The 19,987-nt window shown below is 39.8% G+C and overlaps 1 protein-coding gene across 9 annotated transcripts in view; it reads right to left on the bottom strand.

Moving 5' to 3' along the window:
* Positions 1-602: 602 nt before the first annotated feature.
* The window catches only part of WDFY3 (WD repeat and FYVE domain containing 3), a 183,248-nt gene continuing 163,863 nt past the window's right edge, over positions 603-19,987 (bottom strand). For 8 of the 9 annotated variants that reach the window (XM_010576249.1, XM_010576232.1, XM_010576259.1 and 5 more), the window contains 14 exons: positions 19,068-19,174; positions 18,128-18,281; positions 15,542-15,633; positions 14,995-15,207; positions 10,934-11,081; positions 9,715-9,869; positions 9,115-9,273; positions 8,068-8,247; positions 6,772-6,954; positions 5,805-5,901; positions 4,474-4,803; positions 3,270-3,381; positions 2,714-2,911; positions 603-2,048 (listed from right to left, as the gene is read on the bottom strand). In XM_010576249.1, the coding sequence (XP_010574551.1) occupies positions 1,928-2,048; positions 2,714-2,911; positions 3,270-3,381; positions 4,474-4,803; positions 5,805-5,901; positions 6,772-6,954; positions 8,068-8,247; positions 9,115-9,273; positions 9,715-9,869; positions 10,934-11,081; positions 14,995-15,207; positions 15,542-15,633; positions 18,128-18,281; positions 19,068-19,174 (2,249 nt within the window). In that variant the 3' untranslated portion in view covers positions 603-1,927. The remainder of the gene's footprint in view (positions 2,049-2,713; positions 2,912-3,269; positions 3,382-4,473; positions 4,804-5,804; positions 5,902-6,771; positions 6,955-8,067; positions 8,248-9,114; positions 9,274-9,714; positions 9,870-10,933; positions 11,082-14,994; positions 15,208-15,541; positions 15,634-18,127; positions 18,282-19,067; positions 19,175-19,987) is intronic. The other variant, XM_010576267.1, reaches the window with a different exon arrangement.

The raw sequence follows: 19,987 nt of genomic DNA on the forward strand, positions 1-19,987 counted from the left end.
GCAAGGGCTCTAGAAAAGCCTTTCTGTTCATTTGGGAACCTAGTATACATACCAAAACAGGAATATATCTCATTTTACAGACCAGCACATATATAATAAACAAACATGTATCAAAATACATATTTAACCTTCAGTGCATAAACATGTGATACTAGGGTAAATAGTAAGTGGTCAGTATTAACAAATTATTCACTGCTAGAAGCTCAAATCAAGAGAAGACAGGTGTGCCCTCACAGTGCCAAAGACCTTCTGGAAGAAGCTCACACCACCACAGAGGCTCTGACATTTTTGATGGTGCAATTCCGATGACAGTGCCAGTTTTAACCATCTGCTGTCCCAGGGCCAGAGTCTGCCCAAATCATTCTAAGTGAAGGATAATCTCATCGTCTCGAGTGAAGACACTTACAGAAGTACTAGCAAAGCAAAAGCGGGACCACTTGTCTTCTGTTGGTTTGGGTCATATCCTTACCGCTATTTAAAAGAATCCATTGTGAATATACCTAGATCTAGATCAGTTTGTCACCCATTTACAAAATATATACACATACCTTAAAAAACAAAACCAAACCAAACCCAACCCCAACCCTGCCCCCGCCCCCCCCCCCCAAACCCACTGGCAAGACCTCATTCAGAAATTAAGTCCATGGGCCTATCCGATGCACATGTTCCAATCCCAGTGTCTCTACTTCATTCCACATGTAGTGCAAAATAAATGACAGAGTAGTAAAAAAATACTGCAATTAAATTCATATTGGAACTTAAAAACCATAATGGAAATCTACTGCTGTCCTCAAGTTGATGCCATGTGCTGAAACACAAAGATAGCTCTTAGAAGCATTTCTGACATGACTAATATCACCCTGTTTTAGAGCAATGCCTATTGTTCCAAAAGTTTTTTTGCAAACAAGCTACAGGACAACAGCGGTTAAATTCTATGCACAAGGAATTCATTCTGTACCTATATGCAAGCCAATTGCTATTGACTAAAGAAGGTAAAAGCTGGTTCTTGCACTGCATGAATCAGCTGCTAATGAACATTAAGTAATTAACAAAACTGTAGCTCTGACATGTATAAAAGAGGCCTTATTAAATATGAACAACACTGAGGTGGTAAATAGTTTGGTATAAAATGCAACACAAGTGTACAATTTAGTTCCTGGTTATCTTACAGCTAGAATAAAATACTCCAAGTCCTATTCTCAAAAATGTTTTCTTTTGAAAAAATCCATGTAATTCTATGAATAGCCTTACTTAAATTAAGATACTGTGGGCAACTGAAAGAACAAACATGCACAGACTGGATTTTTAACAGAAATACGCATAATGCCTTCGAGTTTTCTGGTTTTTTTTTTTGGTTTTTTTTTTTTTTTTAAACATTCATATTTAAATTGATAGATGAGATAAAGATGCCACACAAAGTATAGTGGTTAATCTGAAGTCCCATGTAACAGGCAGTTAAGTTCATATTTAGATAAAAAGGCCGTTACACCTATTTACAATATACACAGTTGCTTGCGAAGAAGGCAGATTTACAACTATCTTCTAAAAAGCCTTCCCCTCCCCCTCCCCCAGATAAAGATGACTAGATCTACAAAAACAAGACAAGAATGGGTGTTTAGGATAAGTGAGGACTTTCTTGATAGCCACATCAACATAGGTTTAGGGGTTGACAGTTCTATTGGATTTGTGGTTATTAATCACGTCTTCCTGGGCTTTGCTCTTCACTTAATTATGCTGTTAGCCTCATTTACCTTCTGTCAACGCAAACCAATTCAATGATCCCTTTTTACTTTTAGTGCTTAAAACTCAGTATAAACTTAAGTGTAAACAGACAATATTCTAATCCCTTCCAATCACTGCGTGATACTCTCACTAGTTCTTGGAGTGACGGTGGGGCTGGATGGGGTCTCCATTTGCCAGAACCCCATCAATTTCTGGGCCCCTCCTCTGAACCTCGCTCATGCTGCAGGTTGTAGAAGCAGTTCTGGCAGACTCTGACTGGTGACGAAATCTTCAGACGCTTGATTTCAGACTGAAACCTACTGCACCTGTAGAGGAAAACAAACATCACTGTGAACACAGGTCTTCTCCCAATCTGGCTATTTTCTATCCAGGTGTGGAAATTATCATCATGACTTCAAATACCAGAAAACTGTCCAAACTTATCTTGACAAAGAAATAAAATGCAGTGTGGCAGAAGCAGAATTTAACTTGCATGATCAATACAGAATCAGTGCAATGACTCTGTGCGAGAGGTAACTTAAAAAAAGCTATTGTCACCAGTTTAGACTCAAAGTATAGCTACTAGTAGACTGACAAGAACAACTAGTTGCTGCAAAAGAAGTTTGGTGGGGGTTTTTTTGTTGGTTTTTTTTCATTTGTTTGGGGTTTTTTTGCCTTTTTTTTTTTAATTTCTTTGCTAAGTTCATTTGTCTAGAGTTTTTCCCAGATGGGCGACAGGGAGGTTTTCAAAGCTGCAAGCAGATTTCATTCCCTCCTGATACCTGTCTTGCTAACTGATTTTATAAAGGGGCTGGTCTGTCTTTTCTAATTCTTCCCTGGAAGTTTTGAGACTTTTGATGCTTTTTCTTCATCAGTTCTGTTTTGGTAAAGAAAAGCTCAGTCTTTCAGCAGAGTTCTGCGGTATGCAACAGCTTTACACAGCTTAAAATTCTGTATGGAAGAGCCCAAAAGAGACTGTTGGCTGACTTACTTCTGGCAGAACAGCTGTCCACAGTTCCTGCAATGGTGACGCCTCTCAGTGAGTGAAAAACGGACTGCACAGCCCGAACAGCTGTCTCCCCCCTCGTCCTTCACCCAGTGATCAGCTGCAGATCGGCCAGGCTGATCACTTACGGACCAGCTGAATACTCTGCCTCGACCATCCCCAATAAGAATTCTGCTGTGATCCCTGCAAGAAAAAAGCAAAAGCATTCCCGCAACAACTCTGGCACGGTAACGTGCAGACATTGATGACCAATTTTACATGTCAGAATACGTAATACGTTAAACTACTGGCATAGTAACTAATGCGCAAATTAGCCTGGTCTGACTGAGAAATGGAGCTGTAACAACACTCTATGTAACATAGTGCAGCTGAGTGAGTCTACTTATTTTATGATTTTTTTTAAACTCAGTCCTTGAACAAGGCTGCCCTACACAGAAGGACCACAAACAGCATTATGCAAAGAACAATAGCTGGTTTGTACCACTTCCTACTGACAACATTGTAAAAAAATGTTTTAAGCAATCGCTTGCAAGCTACTCACTTAGAGATGCCGAGTGCAGTGATTTCTGCTGGATGTGCGTTGTCTTTGCGATCAAATGCTGTGTGCATAGTTAGTTTGCTTCTAAACACCAACTGACGCTCCCATCTGTATCCTAGAAATGAGTGGGAAATAGGAGGGGAAAAAGCAAATTTGCTCATTCTCATTTTTGTTCCCTTCTCGCCCAACATATCTGTATGTGTGACTTTGCAGAAAGAAAAAAATCTCCCCACCCAAGATAACTTTCTATGACTCAAGTTTCACTCAGGAAAAACACATTTTTCAACTACTCCCCAATGCACGTAAGAAAGGAGAGGATACAAAACAAGGCACAGAGCCTCCAATTTCTGTAAGTCCCACTGTAAGTGGGAGCTGCAGAGAATGGTGACATACACAGGGAAGCCCTGTACAAAAGCCTGACAGGGCTGGGATAGCTTCATTTTTTTTATTTTTATTTTAATTATTTAATTTTATTTTTAAAGTCAAGACTCAGATTTCCAACTGTCATTAATTTTCTTCATAAATGCTCATTTTGGGTATGTGACTAAAACAGTTTTGATGACATACCAGTGTTTTGGCTGTTGTTCAGCAGTACTTGCAGAGCGTCAATGTTTTCTCTTTTTCCCCACTCTGCTTTGCACCCCAAACCCCATCAGGAGTTTGGAGGTGTGCAGTAAGTTGGGAGGGGACACAAGCTGGACAGCTGACTCAAACTGACTGAAGAGTTATTCCACACCATGTAACACCGTGCTCAGCAATAAAACTGAGAGGAAGGGTTTTGCGGGAAGGCAGCCATTTGCTCAGAGACTGGCTGGTCATCATTCTGCTTATGGGAGGTGGTGAGTGACTGCCCTTGCATCACTTGTTTTGTCTTCCTCTTTCCTTCCCTTATTAGACTATCCTTATCTTGACTCGTGAGTTCCCTTGCTTTTGTTCCTTCTATTCTCTCCACCATCCTGCTGCAGGGGGTTGTGGTGGTGATGGCGAGTCAGCGGGTTAGCTGCTGGCCAGGGTAAATTGACCACAGCTTCTCAGGAAAAGCTTGAACAACATGCAATGTTTGCACACAAATTTTTCTCTTTGCTGACCATTTTGGAATTTATCAGCCAACCCTGCTCAAAGCTGCACAGACAGAGAGAGGCTGCCTTATGAGTCAGTGCTGACAGCACATTTATCTGACAGAGGAAGTGTGCCCAATTTCTTTTACCTGGTTTAAGCTTGCTGTAGTGCCGTGCTTCAGCATAGCTAGGGTGCGGGTGGTTAACCTGAGCATGGGGATGCATTTTTGCTTGTCCCTCAGAATAATTCACAAAGATAAAGCCATCTTTCTCATCCAAGCTGAGCTGGTCTGACCAACGCCTGGAGTCATCAGAGCCGCTGTCTGCTGACCATGCTGCTGCTGCTCTGTTTGATGATGACCTAGGCCTGTGGCTGGTGCTGCTTGGTTGACTCTGGCTCTCCTGCAGTTTCGTGTCCTGGCCTATGCATGGATCATCTGCCTCGGATTCACTGCTGTCCTCTTCGTGGGCTTCCTGCCCTGGATTCACCCAACAGGAGAGAAGACATTGTTAGCAAGGCTGCTTATAACCTGAGCTTTTTCCCTGTTCTGCTGTTGCACTACCTACAACCCAATAGGTACCACCACAGCATGACTAGAGGGGAACTGCATGCAGGCATCTCAAAGCTTTGCAAACATTCAGCTCCTGCCAGGAATCACACTATTCATCTTTTTTGCACTGGCCTGTCAGAAAACAGCACTCCTTAGCTGAAGCTATTTCCTATGATAGTCCATCTGGGGTAGGCTAGGATAGACATGAGTAAAATTTTCAAAAATGCTCAAGTTAGCAAAACCAAATCTTGCTGCCTTTCAGCAAAACTTACACAAGTAAGCACAGTCAGCTATGCTGAAACTCCGGCTGACTGAGAAACACAATGCAGATTTGCTAATAACAGGTTTTGTTAATACAAAAAAGCAACTGCCGAAGATATTTATGTTCCTAGTGACACCGAAAAAAAAGAGCTGTATTTATATAATAATTACTAATGAGTCTCATGCAATCCAGATCCAAATCCAGATCATATCTTCAATATGAAGAGGGCAAGAGGAAGATGAGATGGCTAAAAGAAATACCCATCAAGCACGGAACAAAATCTTCTGACCAGGGAAAATGATATGTACAGCATTGCCTATCTAAACAGCATGCTGTTCCATCAGTAGATTTAATTCTTCTGTTATAACATTTGTGTTCACCGATAGCAGAAACAACCACACACAGAAAAGTTCAGTCTTCACAGAAAAAAAAAAAAAAAGCTATAATGGCCATGACTTTTTCTTACTCACAGCAGTATGAAACTACCATAAGCAAGGTGGTGAGCAAAGAACTCAGATACTCTATTTATTATGCCCACTGGATGTCTACTGTCTTTTGAGACAAAGTCTCCATCGTCCATTCTGCACTGTATAACCATAGGATTTTAACCTACATGTAGTAAAGATCACATAAAAGGCAAATACAAAACACTTGTCAGGAGACATACCTATTTGTGCTTCTTGACAATCCTCTTGCATTTCCAGCATCTCCACAGGCTCTGGAGCTGGTGTTTCTGGTACTTGCAAGAACTCCATCCGCCAGAACTGAAGGGACAGGGGATAAGCAAAGTGCACGTACTGAACTTTTAGCTTTCTTCTGAGCTACTTCTAGAGTTAAGATGGCTTATTAGAACTGTGCGTTTGCACTGGTAGCACGAGAGGTAGGTTACATCTCCATACTAAGCCCTGTTTTTGGGGGCTAGATACTATAAGAGCACATCTGTGTTCATGCCTGAATCACAAGCGAACAAGTCTTGTGCTGTTATTTAACACCTTAGCTGTTCAAATAAAAAAATCCACTCCACATAGCAACCTGACCAGCAGACTCTGCTTAAGGCAGACCCAGGACTCCACACAGCAAAGTACTGAAAATCAGGTTAGACTTGCAGTGATCAGAGATGCCACTAAGTTCCTCTTTTCTTTCTAGGCAGCAAAATGAATTGTCTCAAGGTGTGTAGAACAAAAATGGTGATCAAAAACTACAATCTCTAGCGACCAAAAAGTGACCAAAATAGAGCAGGAAGGAAAATGTATGCTGCTGATTATTGCTAGTTACCACATCACAACAGGTGCATCAAAAAGGAGAAAGAAAACTGAAAGACTGCATAGGAATGTCAGCTCACAAAGAGTTTTCCATGAATCTTCAATGTCCATCTAACTTGTGGACAGGATACAGTGCACCACCCTGTGCAGAAATGGCACAGCTGGTTCCAGCACCAAAAACAGTCTGCATTGTCTACTCAACCTGGACTCCTTCCTTCCTGCAACACTAATTGTTCAGGTAGAGCAACCAAGTATAGCAGGACTGCTTTTGGTACCGGCCAAGACACTGTGTTGGATAAACATGACTTCTGTAACTACTACTACTACTAAGGTGTAAACTTATTTTTCCAAGCAGTGACTCCTGGTACTCACCCGGACAACTCCATCTGAATGTCCCGTTACTATGACATTCTGGGTATCCCACTCATTCATCTCTGACACAAAGCAACACATTATTTGCTGGCTTCGGCCAGTGAAAGTGTTTACGCTTGCGGTAGGGCTGCCATTAATGCTCCATACATGGATGTAAGTGCCAGCACATGATACAATATCCCCCTGCGAAGACAAATAGCACCTTCATATTTCAATAAAAGTCTCAGGTTTTCTTCAGCAAAAATATAAACCAGGCTCATTTTTAAGCCAAGTTCAGCCATCAAGGCTGGCACTTTTCAGGATGTTCTATTCAAGCTGAGTTTGGCCACCTAACAAATCTTTAGGACGATATGCACTTTTTTAAAATTGTACATAGAAAACTAGACTTAATAGAAACCTATTTGTTGTATTTACAGCATACAATGAGTAGACCAATTCCTCTAGTTTTCACAGCATAACAATCCAACAGCGTATTTTCAGTACTTTCCCTTCAGTTTTCAAAGACTCCGCTCGTGTTGACTCCAGTCTTTTTCACAAACATGTATCACCTTAAATTTCATTTGCTTCCTTATTAGGAAAAGAGCGAGAGATGGTTCAAACTAGTGCAGAGGGGAAACGGGAGCTGCAGTCTAGAACACTGGCAACACTACAACCATCAGACTACTAGCAGCTACTAAACTGTGCCTCTTGCTATCCCCTCCTTGCATTACAGCCCCATTTTGTCTTGATTTCAACCACTACATTTGCTCCAGTTGCAGCATGGTCCACCCAGCCCTGATGGACCAGCTACATAAAGTTTCAACTCAGGCAAATTCTTTGACATGCATGGGAGCTGGATAAATGGCAACCTGTAACTTATAGGACCACCAGGAAGACAAGCTTTTAGGATTTGTCTGTTTCCACTACAATTGTCACTGCAGCTTCATGCAAGGTTATCTTCTGCTTCCTTTAAAATAAGCGTAAAAGAACAGAAGTCAACCAAGGTCACATACCAAATCTTTTGTTAGCTCCTATGGTAGGTTTGACAACCCACTTTGAACACCACACTAGCTATACTGCTGCCAGCACTGTTAATGAACCTTTCTGAGCTCAAGCTGCTCTGCATGGAATAAACCCACATGCGTCTCTGGACAAAAGATGCAAATTATGCCCTAAACCAGCTTAGTCATTTTCAGATGAGTTATACAAGTTTTGCCAAACTAACAGAAGAGCCTAGTTTGTTTTTCTTCAGTTTAATGATTTCTGACTCTTGCTACTGTTCCCACTGCACACTGGTGAACAGTATTTGGTTCTTACCGTTAATTCATTTATACAGAGTGCTGAAACTGGAGCCCTGTGACCTCGAAGCTGTGTTAGAAAAGAGAGTTTATTCAAATCCCAGATGATGCAGGTGCGATCCCGTGATCCACTCACAATTATGTGATAAGCTAGTGATGCTGTTAAGCATGTGACAGTGTCAGTATGACCCAGTAATGCCTGCAAAACAAAAGTCAGAAGGAACAAGCTGCTATCAGGAGAGAGCACAAAAATTACTATATTAAACCCACTTATCTGAAAAGATTCAGATATTGTAAACATGAATATCCTATCAGAAGATCCAACTGACTTACAAGTTTCCAGTTGGCAACTATTTTCATAATTGAAAATGATAGGAGCAATATTTTTTCCATTTAAAAAGTACTCTCACAAAACCATATTTCAAGGGTCTAATGTTATATAGCCTTCTACTGAAAAAAACAACCCCAAAATGAATTTCCAACCCATTCTGCATCCTCCATCTGTATCAGTAGCCTATTTATAGGGTCAGTGTGTGTTCCAGGCTGCACCTGAAATTACATTCTGAAAACAAATTCTTTGTAAATATAAAATGGCTTCTATATAAACTTCTGTTGATGTTTGAGAAAAGATAAGAGACAAGAAAGAGCTGCAACCAAAAAGGCAAAGTCAATTGCAAGGAGGCAAAAATTACAAACATCTGCTTGTATTAGACCCTGCTTTTACATTTTAGGCTTCACCTAACCCCTGGAACAGGAGTCTGTTTACATACAACACTACAATAAAGCAGATGATTTTACAAAACATACCTGAATAATTTTGTTAACATCGCCACCAAATTCCCCATCTCTCCAAAAAACTCCTGGTAATCAACTATCCTTAAAAACGATGCAATTTTAAAGATGTATTTTGCCCACTTTCAATGCAGATCAGTACCTTGACAACTCAGTTCTCCAAAGGTCTGCTGGACTCATGGTTTCAAAGCTTACTATGTGAGCAAAACCCCTTTCATAATTCCTTTGATCTTGAAACATAATTTATGCAAAAGGCATCTTTATTGTATTTTACCTGTTTCAGTGTAAGGGCTTTAGCTTTTTCTTTGGAAATGCCCATTTCCCACACACACACCGCTGTGCTTGTTCCTCCAGTGATAACTAGTTTGGGGTTGGGGCAAATGGCACACAGTATCTGACCCCATTCTGACAAACATTCATAAACAATTACTGCCTAAAAATAAAGAAAACAAAGAAGAATTACTTGAAGGATTAGTGTTTGGTAGGTTAAAAATAAAAACCTGAGTGCTACCCTGCACACGGGACCATTAAAGTAACTAAGATACTGCTGCTACCCCCTTATGCAGTTTTTCCTCAAACAGAAGCAATTCCAGCCTCTGCCATAAGACGCCTCCCAAGAGAACGAGATGAGCTTTAACTGCACAGATTTAATTCATTCATGTTTTGCAGACCTGTTAAAAAATTATTAGTAATTGGTTTATGTCATTCTGCCAGCATTCTGATGAAGCCCACCAGATAGGGAGCAATAAAACATACGCAGTACAAGCTTATTTCATTCACATGTGAAATAAATCTCCATTGTTAGATTTTTTCACTACTGAATACTAATTGCTTTTGGTACATTCAGCACTGAAACAAATCTCAGATTACAAACCTTGTCTGACTCATAGGTACCCAGTCTACAGCTGAGGTCTGCGTAGCCCCAGGCAAAAGTTTTATTCCATGTAGGTGGGATGAGAACCTTATTCTGTTCTACTGCCAGAATGCCTTTATCAGTACACACGATCTGTCCCACAGGCTCCTTGAGCTCTAAAAAAAGAAGATGGGGTTACCTTTTACTGCTAGCACAGACAAATACTATCTCATCCCATTAAATACCTGATGCTCTGCAAAAGCAGGATATCTGTATTGGCTATGTTATACAAATCTTTGTTTCAACTGCAACGATGGCAACTTTTGCTACATTCCTAACAAATGCAGTGCTAAGCACCATCAGTAGTGGTGAGAACACTCTGAGGATCACAGATAGCTCTGATCCTACCTGTGATGCTGTACAAGGTGTTCTTCAGACAAGATGGCTGTGGTCATTAAAAGTGGTTGTACACCACTTCTGGCACAAGTAAAAATAAGTTTTTGGTACAGATTCCAACATCTTGGCTAAGCGTTCCCAGAGGCTACATTCCTGACTACAGCCTGTGGTGTCCCACCTGTTTTCCCCCAAGCTTTACAAATACAGATTAGTGCTTTCTAATTTCCTGTCTTAGAGTGCAGCCCTGCTATGTCCTGTGTATTAGTACATCCTTCTCTCTTTACAGCAGGCAGGCACAGATTCATTTAATCAACTAGTTAAGAAATCACTGTATAGCATTTGCCTGCCTCACAGACAATTAACTTTTTGTTCAGTCCAATGTCAAATATGAAGTCAAACCTCACCTTTTTTCATCTCAGCACAGCTACCAACACCACCCATCCTGCCAACATTTCTCAGTATTTCTTGGCACTGTGATAAAGAATCCTTCTGCTACAAAAACCACAAAAATTGAGGCTATTGCAGGCCCAGAAGCAATGTACCCTGAATACTGTTTATTAAATAAAACTTTAAAGAGGTGCTTGGGCCCAATTTTATCCCCCTATTTTAAAAAAGTTATGTTAAACTGGCACAGATTTGGTGCTTCCCAAGCATACTTTAAGGTAGCTAAGAACATAATGCTGTAATCTCTACAGCATTAGGATATTTAAAATTTGTTTTTCTCACAGAAGTACACCCATTAGTAACATTAGAACTAAGCAAAACATGGAGAAGGACGATCTTGCTGAAACTCTGAATGCTCTGGCAAAGAAACAGGAATAATTACCACAGTTTTGCAGTTTACCTTTCACTGGGGCAAGAGATGGCCGCAGGTTGTCCAAATGATGGAAAAAAATCTTGTCACTTGTGGAACCAGGGGGCACAGAGGTTCCCACAGCCTCCCCATTCAGTCGGCTTCTAACACGCTTTGGTGGGTGTGGTTTTTTAAAGAGCTGAAATTCATCAAGAAATTAATTATCATCAAAAATTACAGGTTTACAAGAACAAAAGCTTAAAAAGATCATCAGTATGTGCAATTTACCTTCTAAAAGTTCTGCAGGTCAGAAAACGTTACTTAACTGTTCTCAGTATTCACTAATAAGTTATGGCAACCATTTCAGTAAGACTTCAACAAATAATACAAAATCCAACAAGGACATAATGAGCAAAGTATTTTTAAAGCTACCTCCAGCTGCAAAAGCAGTTGAAGTGAAGCAAGCAAAAATTGGAGGTGGCCAGGCTACCAAAGAACAGAGTAACAGCATAGGTGGGCATGTAATTGGATCGCATATGATAATCATGCACAAGAAACACATCTTAACACCTGATCATCTTCTGCCTAGATTTTCATTATGAGTGACTGAATTTCCATTTTACTGCTTCAGTGACCTTTCCTGGTATCTCAGTGTTAAACAAACTGATCATTGCTTCTAATAAGCCATGATCATCAATGATACACACTAGCTTTGTCACATGATAAATTCATAATAAACATCATCTTGGATGGTAGATGCTATGTATTATAATATGTAAATGACAAATATAAACATTGAGTGCTATTTTGTAAGATTTCAATTACTCTTTCACAGAGAGGCTATTACAGCACTGAAAGGAGAACTGAAATTCCAAGGCCGAAAGTTATTTTTTCCTTACAGCCCTTTGAGATGTGTTACCTGTTGGCCTATCCATAACAGAGGGAACATGCATAAGCCTGAGGTAGCTGAGCTATGAGCATGCACACACATTTCTACAGCTCACATCTACGCTCTGGGTACAAAGGGTAACAACAGGCCTAGGTACCACAGCTCTCCCTGAACTACAGCATGCCTCCCGTCTGGCTGCACTGTGAGAAGATAGAGAGAGAAGGCACATCATACAGTGTCCACATGGACAACTGATCTCAAAAAATGCCAGTTCCAGCAAGAAACCCACCCCTTCTTTTCTCCTTTGAGCGACTGTTTCTCTTGCTTGTTCATTCTGCTCTGCCCCCCCAGGCTGTGGCTTCTCAGGACCCTTGCAGTTTGCAAGAGCCCTCTTCCAAATGCAGTACCAGTTCTGGAATGTTCTGCAGCACAACTTTTTAAAATGGGAAACAGTGGTGGAAGAGATGGAATAAAGAAGATGTAGTCCTCATGTTACACATCCGTGCAGCAAAGGAGTGAAAAAGCGCACAGCAGCCACATCACTGAGATAGCCTGCCCTAGATCCCCTGTGGAAAGTCACAGAGGGTCATAGCAAAACTACAATTCACAGAAATGTGCTGCAAGAGCATTCACCATCAAAAATGACTTAAGGAAGGAGTTTTGATTTCCCCAAGTTTATTGCTGTCTGCTTATTTGCTCTAGCAAAGCATCATGCAATTTCTGGTAGAGATGATGAGATCATCATAGGTTTGTACCTATGCCTAAACATGCCTAACAGGCATTTGAAGATTCAGGGAGATCCTTGGACTCAGCTGCAATGCTCTTCCATTTCCCTGCTCTCAGCCCCAGTCTTTATCTGTTCATCTGGCTTTAGCTGGGCCATGTCTGATTATCATCACAACGCAGTGATTGATTATTACTTAAGAGGAGAAAACCCCACAGCCACCACATATTTAGATTACTGAGACAGCGTAAGAAAGGAAAAGGAGAAAAGCAGCCACAGAGATGTGGTGGTGCATTTCTTCCCCCTCTCTGGGCTGATCTATGAACTCGGGAAGTCTTGCTAGGCCTCAGCATAAGCATAATGAGTTGGGTGGTTAAGCGTCCCTTGACTATACCAGGAACTCTTGCATGGCTAAGACAAGGAGCTGCACTGACTGTACCAAGGACTCCTGTTGCCTGGCGGAGGCTGGGGATGGGAGTAGGGATAATTAGTAATTTCCTGACAACCTTGGGACATATCTCAGTCCTCTCCTGACAGCCTTGGAGCATCCCCTATCTGAATCTTAAGTCATTCTCCAACAGCCTTGGAGCCTTCCTTATCTGAATTGTAACTCATGCGAAACAGTACCACCGCAACTGGAATCCCAAGAATTTGCTGATGACTAAAGCCAGTCATCTCCCAAACCTATAAACAACGGTACTAAGTGAGACCCTTTGATCTCTCCTGGACCGCAGCAGGCTGCAACCAGCATGTCCAAGTGGGACACCTCTCAGAGCTCGCAAACTCTTCAGTTTGCAAAGATCAGAGGTCTGTCGCTGAAAACCAACAAGACTTGGGCTGATACTCTTCACTCCTTGAGGCTCAACCCTTCACCCATTGAGAAAGATGCCGAAGCATTTGATGTAAATATTTTTACTGAACTTGAGGGGAATTTTTTAACAGGCTTACCTCTTTTACTTGCTTATGTATATCTCTTAGTGTCTTTCTGCATGTCTGTGTGTACTAACCTGAATATTCTATAGCAAGTATATTACAAATATTGCTTATCAAACCTATACACAGGTTACTGTCATGAACTTTATTCAACTGTGAATCTCAGGCTGCTATTATACTCATATTCCCTTTAGATATAAACTGTTGACCAAGTCTGGGACTAGGACTTGATCCAGCTGCACCTAGACTCCAACAGGAGTTTAGAAAGCAAGGGGGTCTTCTCCAAAACTTGTGACTCAACAGGAGGGTCTCCCCGACCTTTTTACATTCCTGATCTCTGTACAAATCATGAGAAATCAATTCTCACTTGATTTTCCTTTGTATGTTTCTCTTCTACCCTACTGTGTCTTCGGTCTCTGTATACATAATTTTAGTTTGATTCTAACTTAATTTTCCTTTGTACGTTTCATCTGTGTATTAAGTAATAGAGTGAACCTTGCCATCACATTCTGTAAAGTTGCACTTTTATAAATTCCTATGAAATCATTTTTGCTAATACCCTTGAAGGTGATTCTTTAAGTGGTCTAAACCACCCCTTTTTGCAACAAGAGGATAGATGAGCAGTTCTTAGCCTTCCTTCCAAGCAATGAGAGACAGATAGCTGTTAGTGGGTCCCCACAGGAAATACCCTCTGACTGTCCAGAAACATTATGTGCTGCTGTAGTCTAGAGTCCCTAACATGTGGGTTAGGTTCCTAGTGAATTGCTGAAGGTATCTGTAGTTTCTAATATACCTAGGATTGGAAAAATTTACCGATGACATTTAAAAGTTTCACTGGACAGCAAAAAAAACCCTAAAGAAATGCCAGAGAGAGAGAGAGAGAGAGAGAGAGAAACCCTCAACCCCCTTGCAAAACTAAAACCCCACACAGTAAAACTTTAGATTTAATATTACATTTAATAATTTAATGTAATCTCTTAAAGAGAACACAAACTTTAAAGCTGCACCAAAAATGTGTCTATATAGCTCCTTAACTATAGCTGTCCCACAAGAGTCAATCTTCTTAATTTAAATTTTGAGGTTTTTTTCAACAGATTCTTCAAATAAAACATGTGCCCAAGCCCTGCAGAATGCCATGAGACTGGTGTAAAAAAAAGGAGAAAGCATAAGTTATTATAGAAATTATTTCATTACAGGATAACTTAAAATACCTGAACACTAGGCATTACTTTAAAGTTGCACTTTCACTGCTCCCCCTCTGACTTTGCAGCAGGAACATACATTATTTTTTTCTGATGCTGATTTTTACAGTTGAACCATAATTTATTTTGCCTTTATTTTAAGGGTGCAAAGGGGAAAAAAAGACACTTCTAATCTCACAAGCAAAGCCCAAAGTTGACCTTCGTTGCATTTATGATGGAAATGTAAAGGATTTCACACCACTGGAAGAGTATTTATGGAAAAACACTCCCAGGAATTTTCACTCCTAAAAGACTTTCCTGTTCTATATTAACACATTTCAATTTGAGTACCATCTGGCAAATAAGAATTCTACAAAGGGTATACCTGCTTTGGTATCTGTCCAAAGTTATTAATGAATCCTATGGTAGCTGTCTCTTTTAATGGATCATTGATGTTATATATGTCCACTTGCCCCTCATAGAAGAGATGGTGAAAGACATTTACAGCTTCTACTGCAGCAGGACCTTGCTGTTTATAGCCAAAGATCAAGTCAATCCACTCATGCAGATGTGCACTCACAAAGTCACATTCCAGAGCCTGAAATTCAAAGGGCATGCATTAAAACTACGGATACTGGTCATCAGTTGAGTCTGCTATACCTGCCACAAAGAAAAATGCAGAATATACTTTGACGTATTCTTGTTATGTTTTGATAAAGTTTTTCATTGAAGGAACTCTTGCCTCAACATACTCCCTAGCCAAAAAGGAAGGGGAGGAAACACTGGTTCTACAGATCTTTGCAACAATTAGCCATCAACTCAGAACTCATGGACTGGCTAGTAGTGGTGACTGCATGGACCGAGCTTAGATTAATATGCAGTACAAAGTCCCAACTGATGTTTTCTTTTGTCATTATTAAAATGCAAATTACCTCCCGATGAACCCTGATAAATTCACGAGGATCTCCTTTTGCCCATGGGGGGAGTATTACATCGCCGAGTTTAGTGCCATTTTGTTTGCAACCTATTAAAAAAAAAAAAAAGAAAGAAAAATTTGGAGACAAGCACTGAAACTGCACTGCAACAGCAATGGTGACAAAAAATTATAATATATAAAAAAATCAAATTCTAACACCTTTCCTTTATAAAGCAAGCCATATCAGTCTTTTCTTTAAAGTATGGTGTCATTTTTAAAAGTCAGGCAATAAAACATGAAAAATTCTGCCTCAGTTGTTCATGTAAGATTGCTTGCAGGACGAAGAATTCAGATATTCCTTGCTAGGACTTTTGAAGATGATGACAGTGTTTCAAAACAAACATTACCCTTCTAGCTAGAGCCATTGATCAGATTACTCCTCCTCAGTCTTCACAACTTCATAATGTACAGTCTGAACTCAAAACTTTTATGTTTCCCCATCAAGTGCTCTTGGAATCTGATTATTTTGCCTTTATGCTTCTATTTAAGTAAATTTCTGCTTTTCTCTCCTTGTCATGGGAAAGGCCCACTGCAGTGCATGAAAGTTAATGAAAACAACAGCCAGTAAAATAGCCTTCCACAATCACTGCACAACCAGAATCTTGTTATATCAGTATAGCTTGCACTTAAGCAGACAACCCTGCTACCACAGCAGCGCTCCATTTTGCACCCAGAGGAATCAGCACAGCAAGGTTCATTTCCTTATCTCTTTTCAACTTCCTTGTTCTTATTCTATGAGGAACACTGGAATAAATGTGCTAGCCCCAATTTAAAAGAAGACATAATTTCCTGTATTTGGCATCTGTTTAGTATGTATATAGCAATGGCACGTCAACTGAGTGTATTCTGAAGAAAATAAATCCCAGTACAAGACAGTGTAACAGCAAACTGTACTGAGAAGCCTTGGTGGAACAGTATTTCATCCCAGGATTTATTTTCTTATCCGTATCGTTCTGTATCAAGGAATGGAATTATTGTTTTATCCATGAGAATGGCTACACATCACAGAAGTACAGGCTAAATATTCATTTCATAACAGTGAAGAGCTAACTGCTATCCCCCACAAGCTTCACACCTAAGGACATTGGTGATTCGCCTGGGCATGGTCCGGCCACATACATTCATCTGCATCCCAGACAGTCCCCTTCCCACTCTGAACATTAAATGGTGGCACGTTACCATTACTAAAAATGTATTTGTTACAACTTCCAAATTATATTCTTGTTTTGTCGTTTGTTGCCAAGAGACAGTTCCATGCTTCCTATTAGCTCAGAGGAACATCAACAAATTTCCAAGTTTACAGGGGTACACAAGTACTAAGTACATTGCTCCAACAGAAACATTGCTTGCATCACCAGACTTTGAATCATCTTCTCTCTTTATATGAGGGGAAGGGGAGCGCGATTCGTACAAATTAACACAATCAAAAATATCACATGGTGTTTGACAGTTGTTCATAACAAAACCTTTTCTACTGTTGTTCCAAATGCTCAATGAGAATTTCTAGGACTCTGATGGTCGCAGTTCAAAATTATCAGATACAAAGCTAAGTGGACAAGACCTCAACATTTTTCCAGTAATGGCTGTACTCTGAAATACACTTGGGAGAGGTTTTGCAGGGTCTTCTTTTGGTTTTGCTTTTGTTTTTGTAAGGTTGTGCTTCCAATCTTTTACAATACATTTTGAATAAAGGATTTGAGGCCATTAAAACCTATGACCTGACTAACCTTTATTATTGCTATTAGATTCACAGCACAGAGCTCAGAAAATAAGAGCTTAATGCCACTGTTAAGAGTGACAGACATACTAAGGAACATATATCTCCTATGGCCAATAGGTCTGAAATTTGACTCCTGTTGAATAATCACTCTCACAAAAGCTAACTGCAACATTTCAACAAAGCCTTTAGGAATACTTTAAGAGGAAGTCCTAAAAATGAAGACTGTCAAACAGATTTTGCAAAGCTTAAAAAAATATGCAAAAAAAGATGGCGAACACTGTCATGGAATAGCAAGTTGCATGGATTAAAATGCAAACCGGAGAAACTCCAAGTAAAACCTGATTATCTGTGTGTTTTGAACTGGTGAAAAACCAAAAATCAACTAAACCACACTATTCCAAACAAAAATCCTTTTTGGGTATTTCAGTGTCTTGTTCAGTGATTCTAAGAAAAAAGTTTGCATTAACTGCTTAAAATGAACACTCACTGCTTGAGAAAATATCTTAAGTCTGATAAATCTAAAAAAGTAAATCTGACGCATCACAGAAGAAATAAGAATTCCTGCCACACTCTTCTCAATGAAACAACGAGTTCTGAATCATTCAGACTTTCAAATATAATATTGAATAAACATGGAGTATCAGGAAATACCAGAATTAGTCCTGCTTATGCTTTCATATCAGAACATGCAAGTCATCTATCATTTTCTCATGCAGTTAAACAGATCTTTTTCTGCCCATACTATGAAACACTTTTCTCATGCTGCACTGTCTGGCACTGCTCTCGCACCCGTACCACTGCAATCAAGCTCCTCCTGCCTACCTAGGTCAAAATTGTTGGAATTGAGCAGGAACTCGGGGAGGTAGAAGAACTCCGGGATGAGTTCCTTCACATCTGCCATATTGTGCTTAGACGCTGAATACCAAGCCTCCCGTACGCTGTGAAACATTCGGTCAGCCAGGTCAAAGTGACCACCCTGTGGGACACAGTGAGAAGCATGTCAGCATCAGAGTATCTCTCAGCACAGCAGATTTTGCCAAGAAGGCAAATCAGAATATCCTCTGCCTAAAAGAGGCACACTACAGAGCACAGCATGTTTCTTTCTCTAACACAATGGATTTTAACAGCTGCATTACTTTTTGATACACAGTAATAGTAAACATAAAGCACTGAGATACAGATATACAGAATTTTAAGAAGACAGTCATCTAGTCCTATTTCAAAGTTAAGTGTCTTCCAGAGAAACACAAATCTTTTTGCCTAATGGCTTCTGTCTGGGAAAATATTTGACATGTAATGTTACAAACCCCATTACCCATCAAACTGGCAAACAATTCCAGGCTCTGCAAATGTTTTAACACTCAGTACTAAAATGGCTCTTTGGATAGACATATTTGTTTAAAATAACAATCTTTCAACACCTCCAGCACAGAACTAAACAACTGGCATATGATCCTTTCAACAACAGACAAATAAAGCATGATGAGCAAAGCATTTTTCACAATAAAAGTTGCTTTGGTTTTTGTCTGCTGATATTTTGTTCTGCATACACTTAGAAAAATGTTCAAACTACTAGAAAAAAAGTGAATTCCATTATGTCTTTTACAAAGATACATCAAAAACCTCCCAGGCAATAACAACTCTGCTAAAAATATTTATTCTACCATATTTGATGAAAACAAAGCCAATTGATCGTATTTGTCACTTAGGTCTCAAATGTGCAGCAGGCAAGAAACAAAAAGTGAGGTGATGTAATTTTTACCTGTAACCGTAAGAATATCTGAGTAAAAGGCTCCATCCGGACAAGATAGGAAGCCACTATCATGGCTGATGAATAGTGGGTCCCATAGTGATAAGCTGGGGTTTCCCCTGCAGAAGATTAAAAACCATAAACATAGAACAAATAAAGCAGTTCGGTGACAGAATCAGTACTAACTGAAAAAAAATTAATTAGTGCTGCATTTTAATTACTTGGTGACCTTGGACACATTTAAAATTCAAATTTGTAATTTTCATTCTCAAGAATCTGAAAGCTTTATGTTTTGTCACGGACACCACTTGAGTTTTGGCTGCAGTCCAGTAGCCCTAATTCAATGGCCTTCTGCAGAGCAGTACTGAAAGGTTAGTCATTTTTTATTTTAACCAACTGAAGTGTTGCAGCTCAGCTATGATGATTTCTGCTGAAGAAACTTTTGGTTTTGTTGGGGTTTTTTTGTTTGTTCGTTTGTTTGTTTTTTTACTTTTAGTCTTATTGGTTACTGTGGAATTAAAGGCTTGGGCAGAAATATGTCTCACAATTGTTGGCTACAGATTTTGTACAGCTTTTACTTTCTTTAATTTCCTGGCAAAAAGTCTGCATAAATACACTTAGAACATACTGACTCATTTCTAGAAATGAATGTCTTTGCCACCTGCTGTTGTTTGATACAGAACAGCACCGCAGTAGTTAAACAGGCTTGTGTCTTCAATAAAAACACACAAGAAGAAACGTATCATATAATAGTTGCCTTGCCAAACACGCAAGTTTTATTTTCAATATATAAGGAAGCTCTAAATTCAAGAATACGTAACTTATTTGCATCTTATTCTGTGGGTTTCTTTAGCTAAGAAGATGCTGTTTCCTTAGCAAAAAAGCACTTAATATGAGAAATGAAAAAGCTAGAGTAGTGCTAATGCAGAAGT

The sequence above is a fragment of the Haliaeetus leucocephalus genome, unplaced genomic scaffold, assembly GCF_000737465.1.
Source record: "Haliaeetus leucocephalus isolate CR32 unplaced genomic scaffold, Haliaeetus_leucocephalus-4.0 Scaffold21, whole genome shotgun sequence".
NCBI classification, from domain to species: domain Eukaryota; kingdom Metazoa; phylum Chordata; class Aves; order Accipitriformes; family Accipitridae; genus Haliaeetus; species Haliaeetus leucocephalus.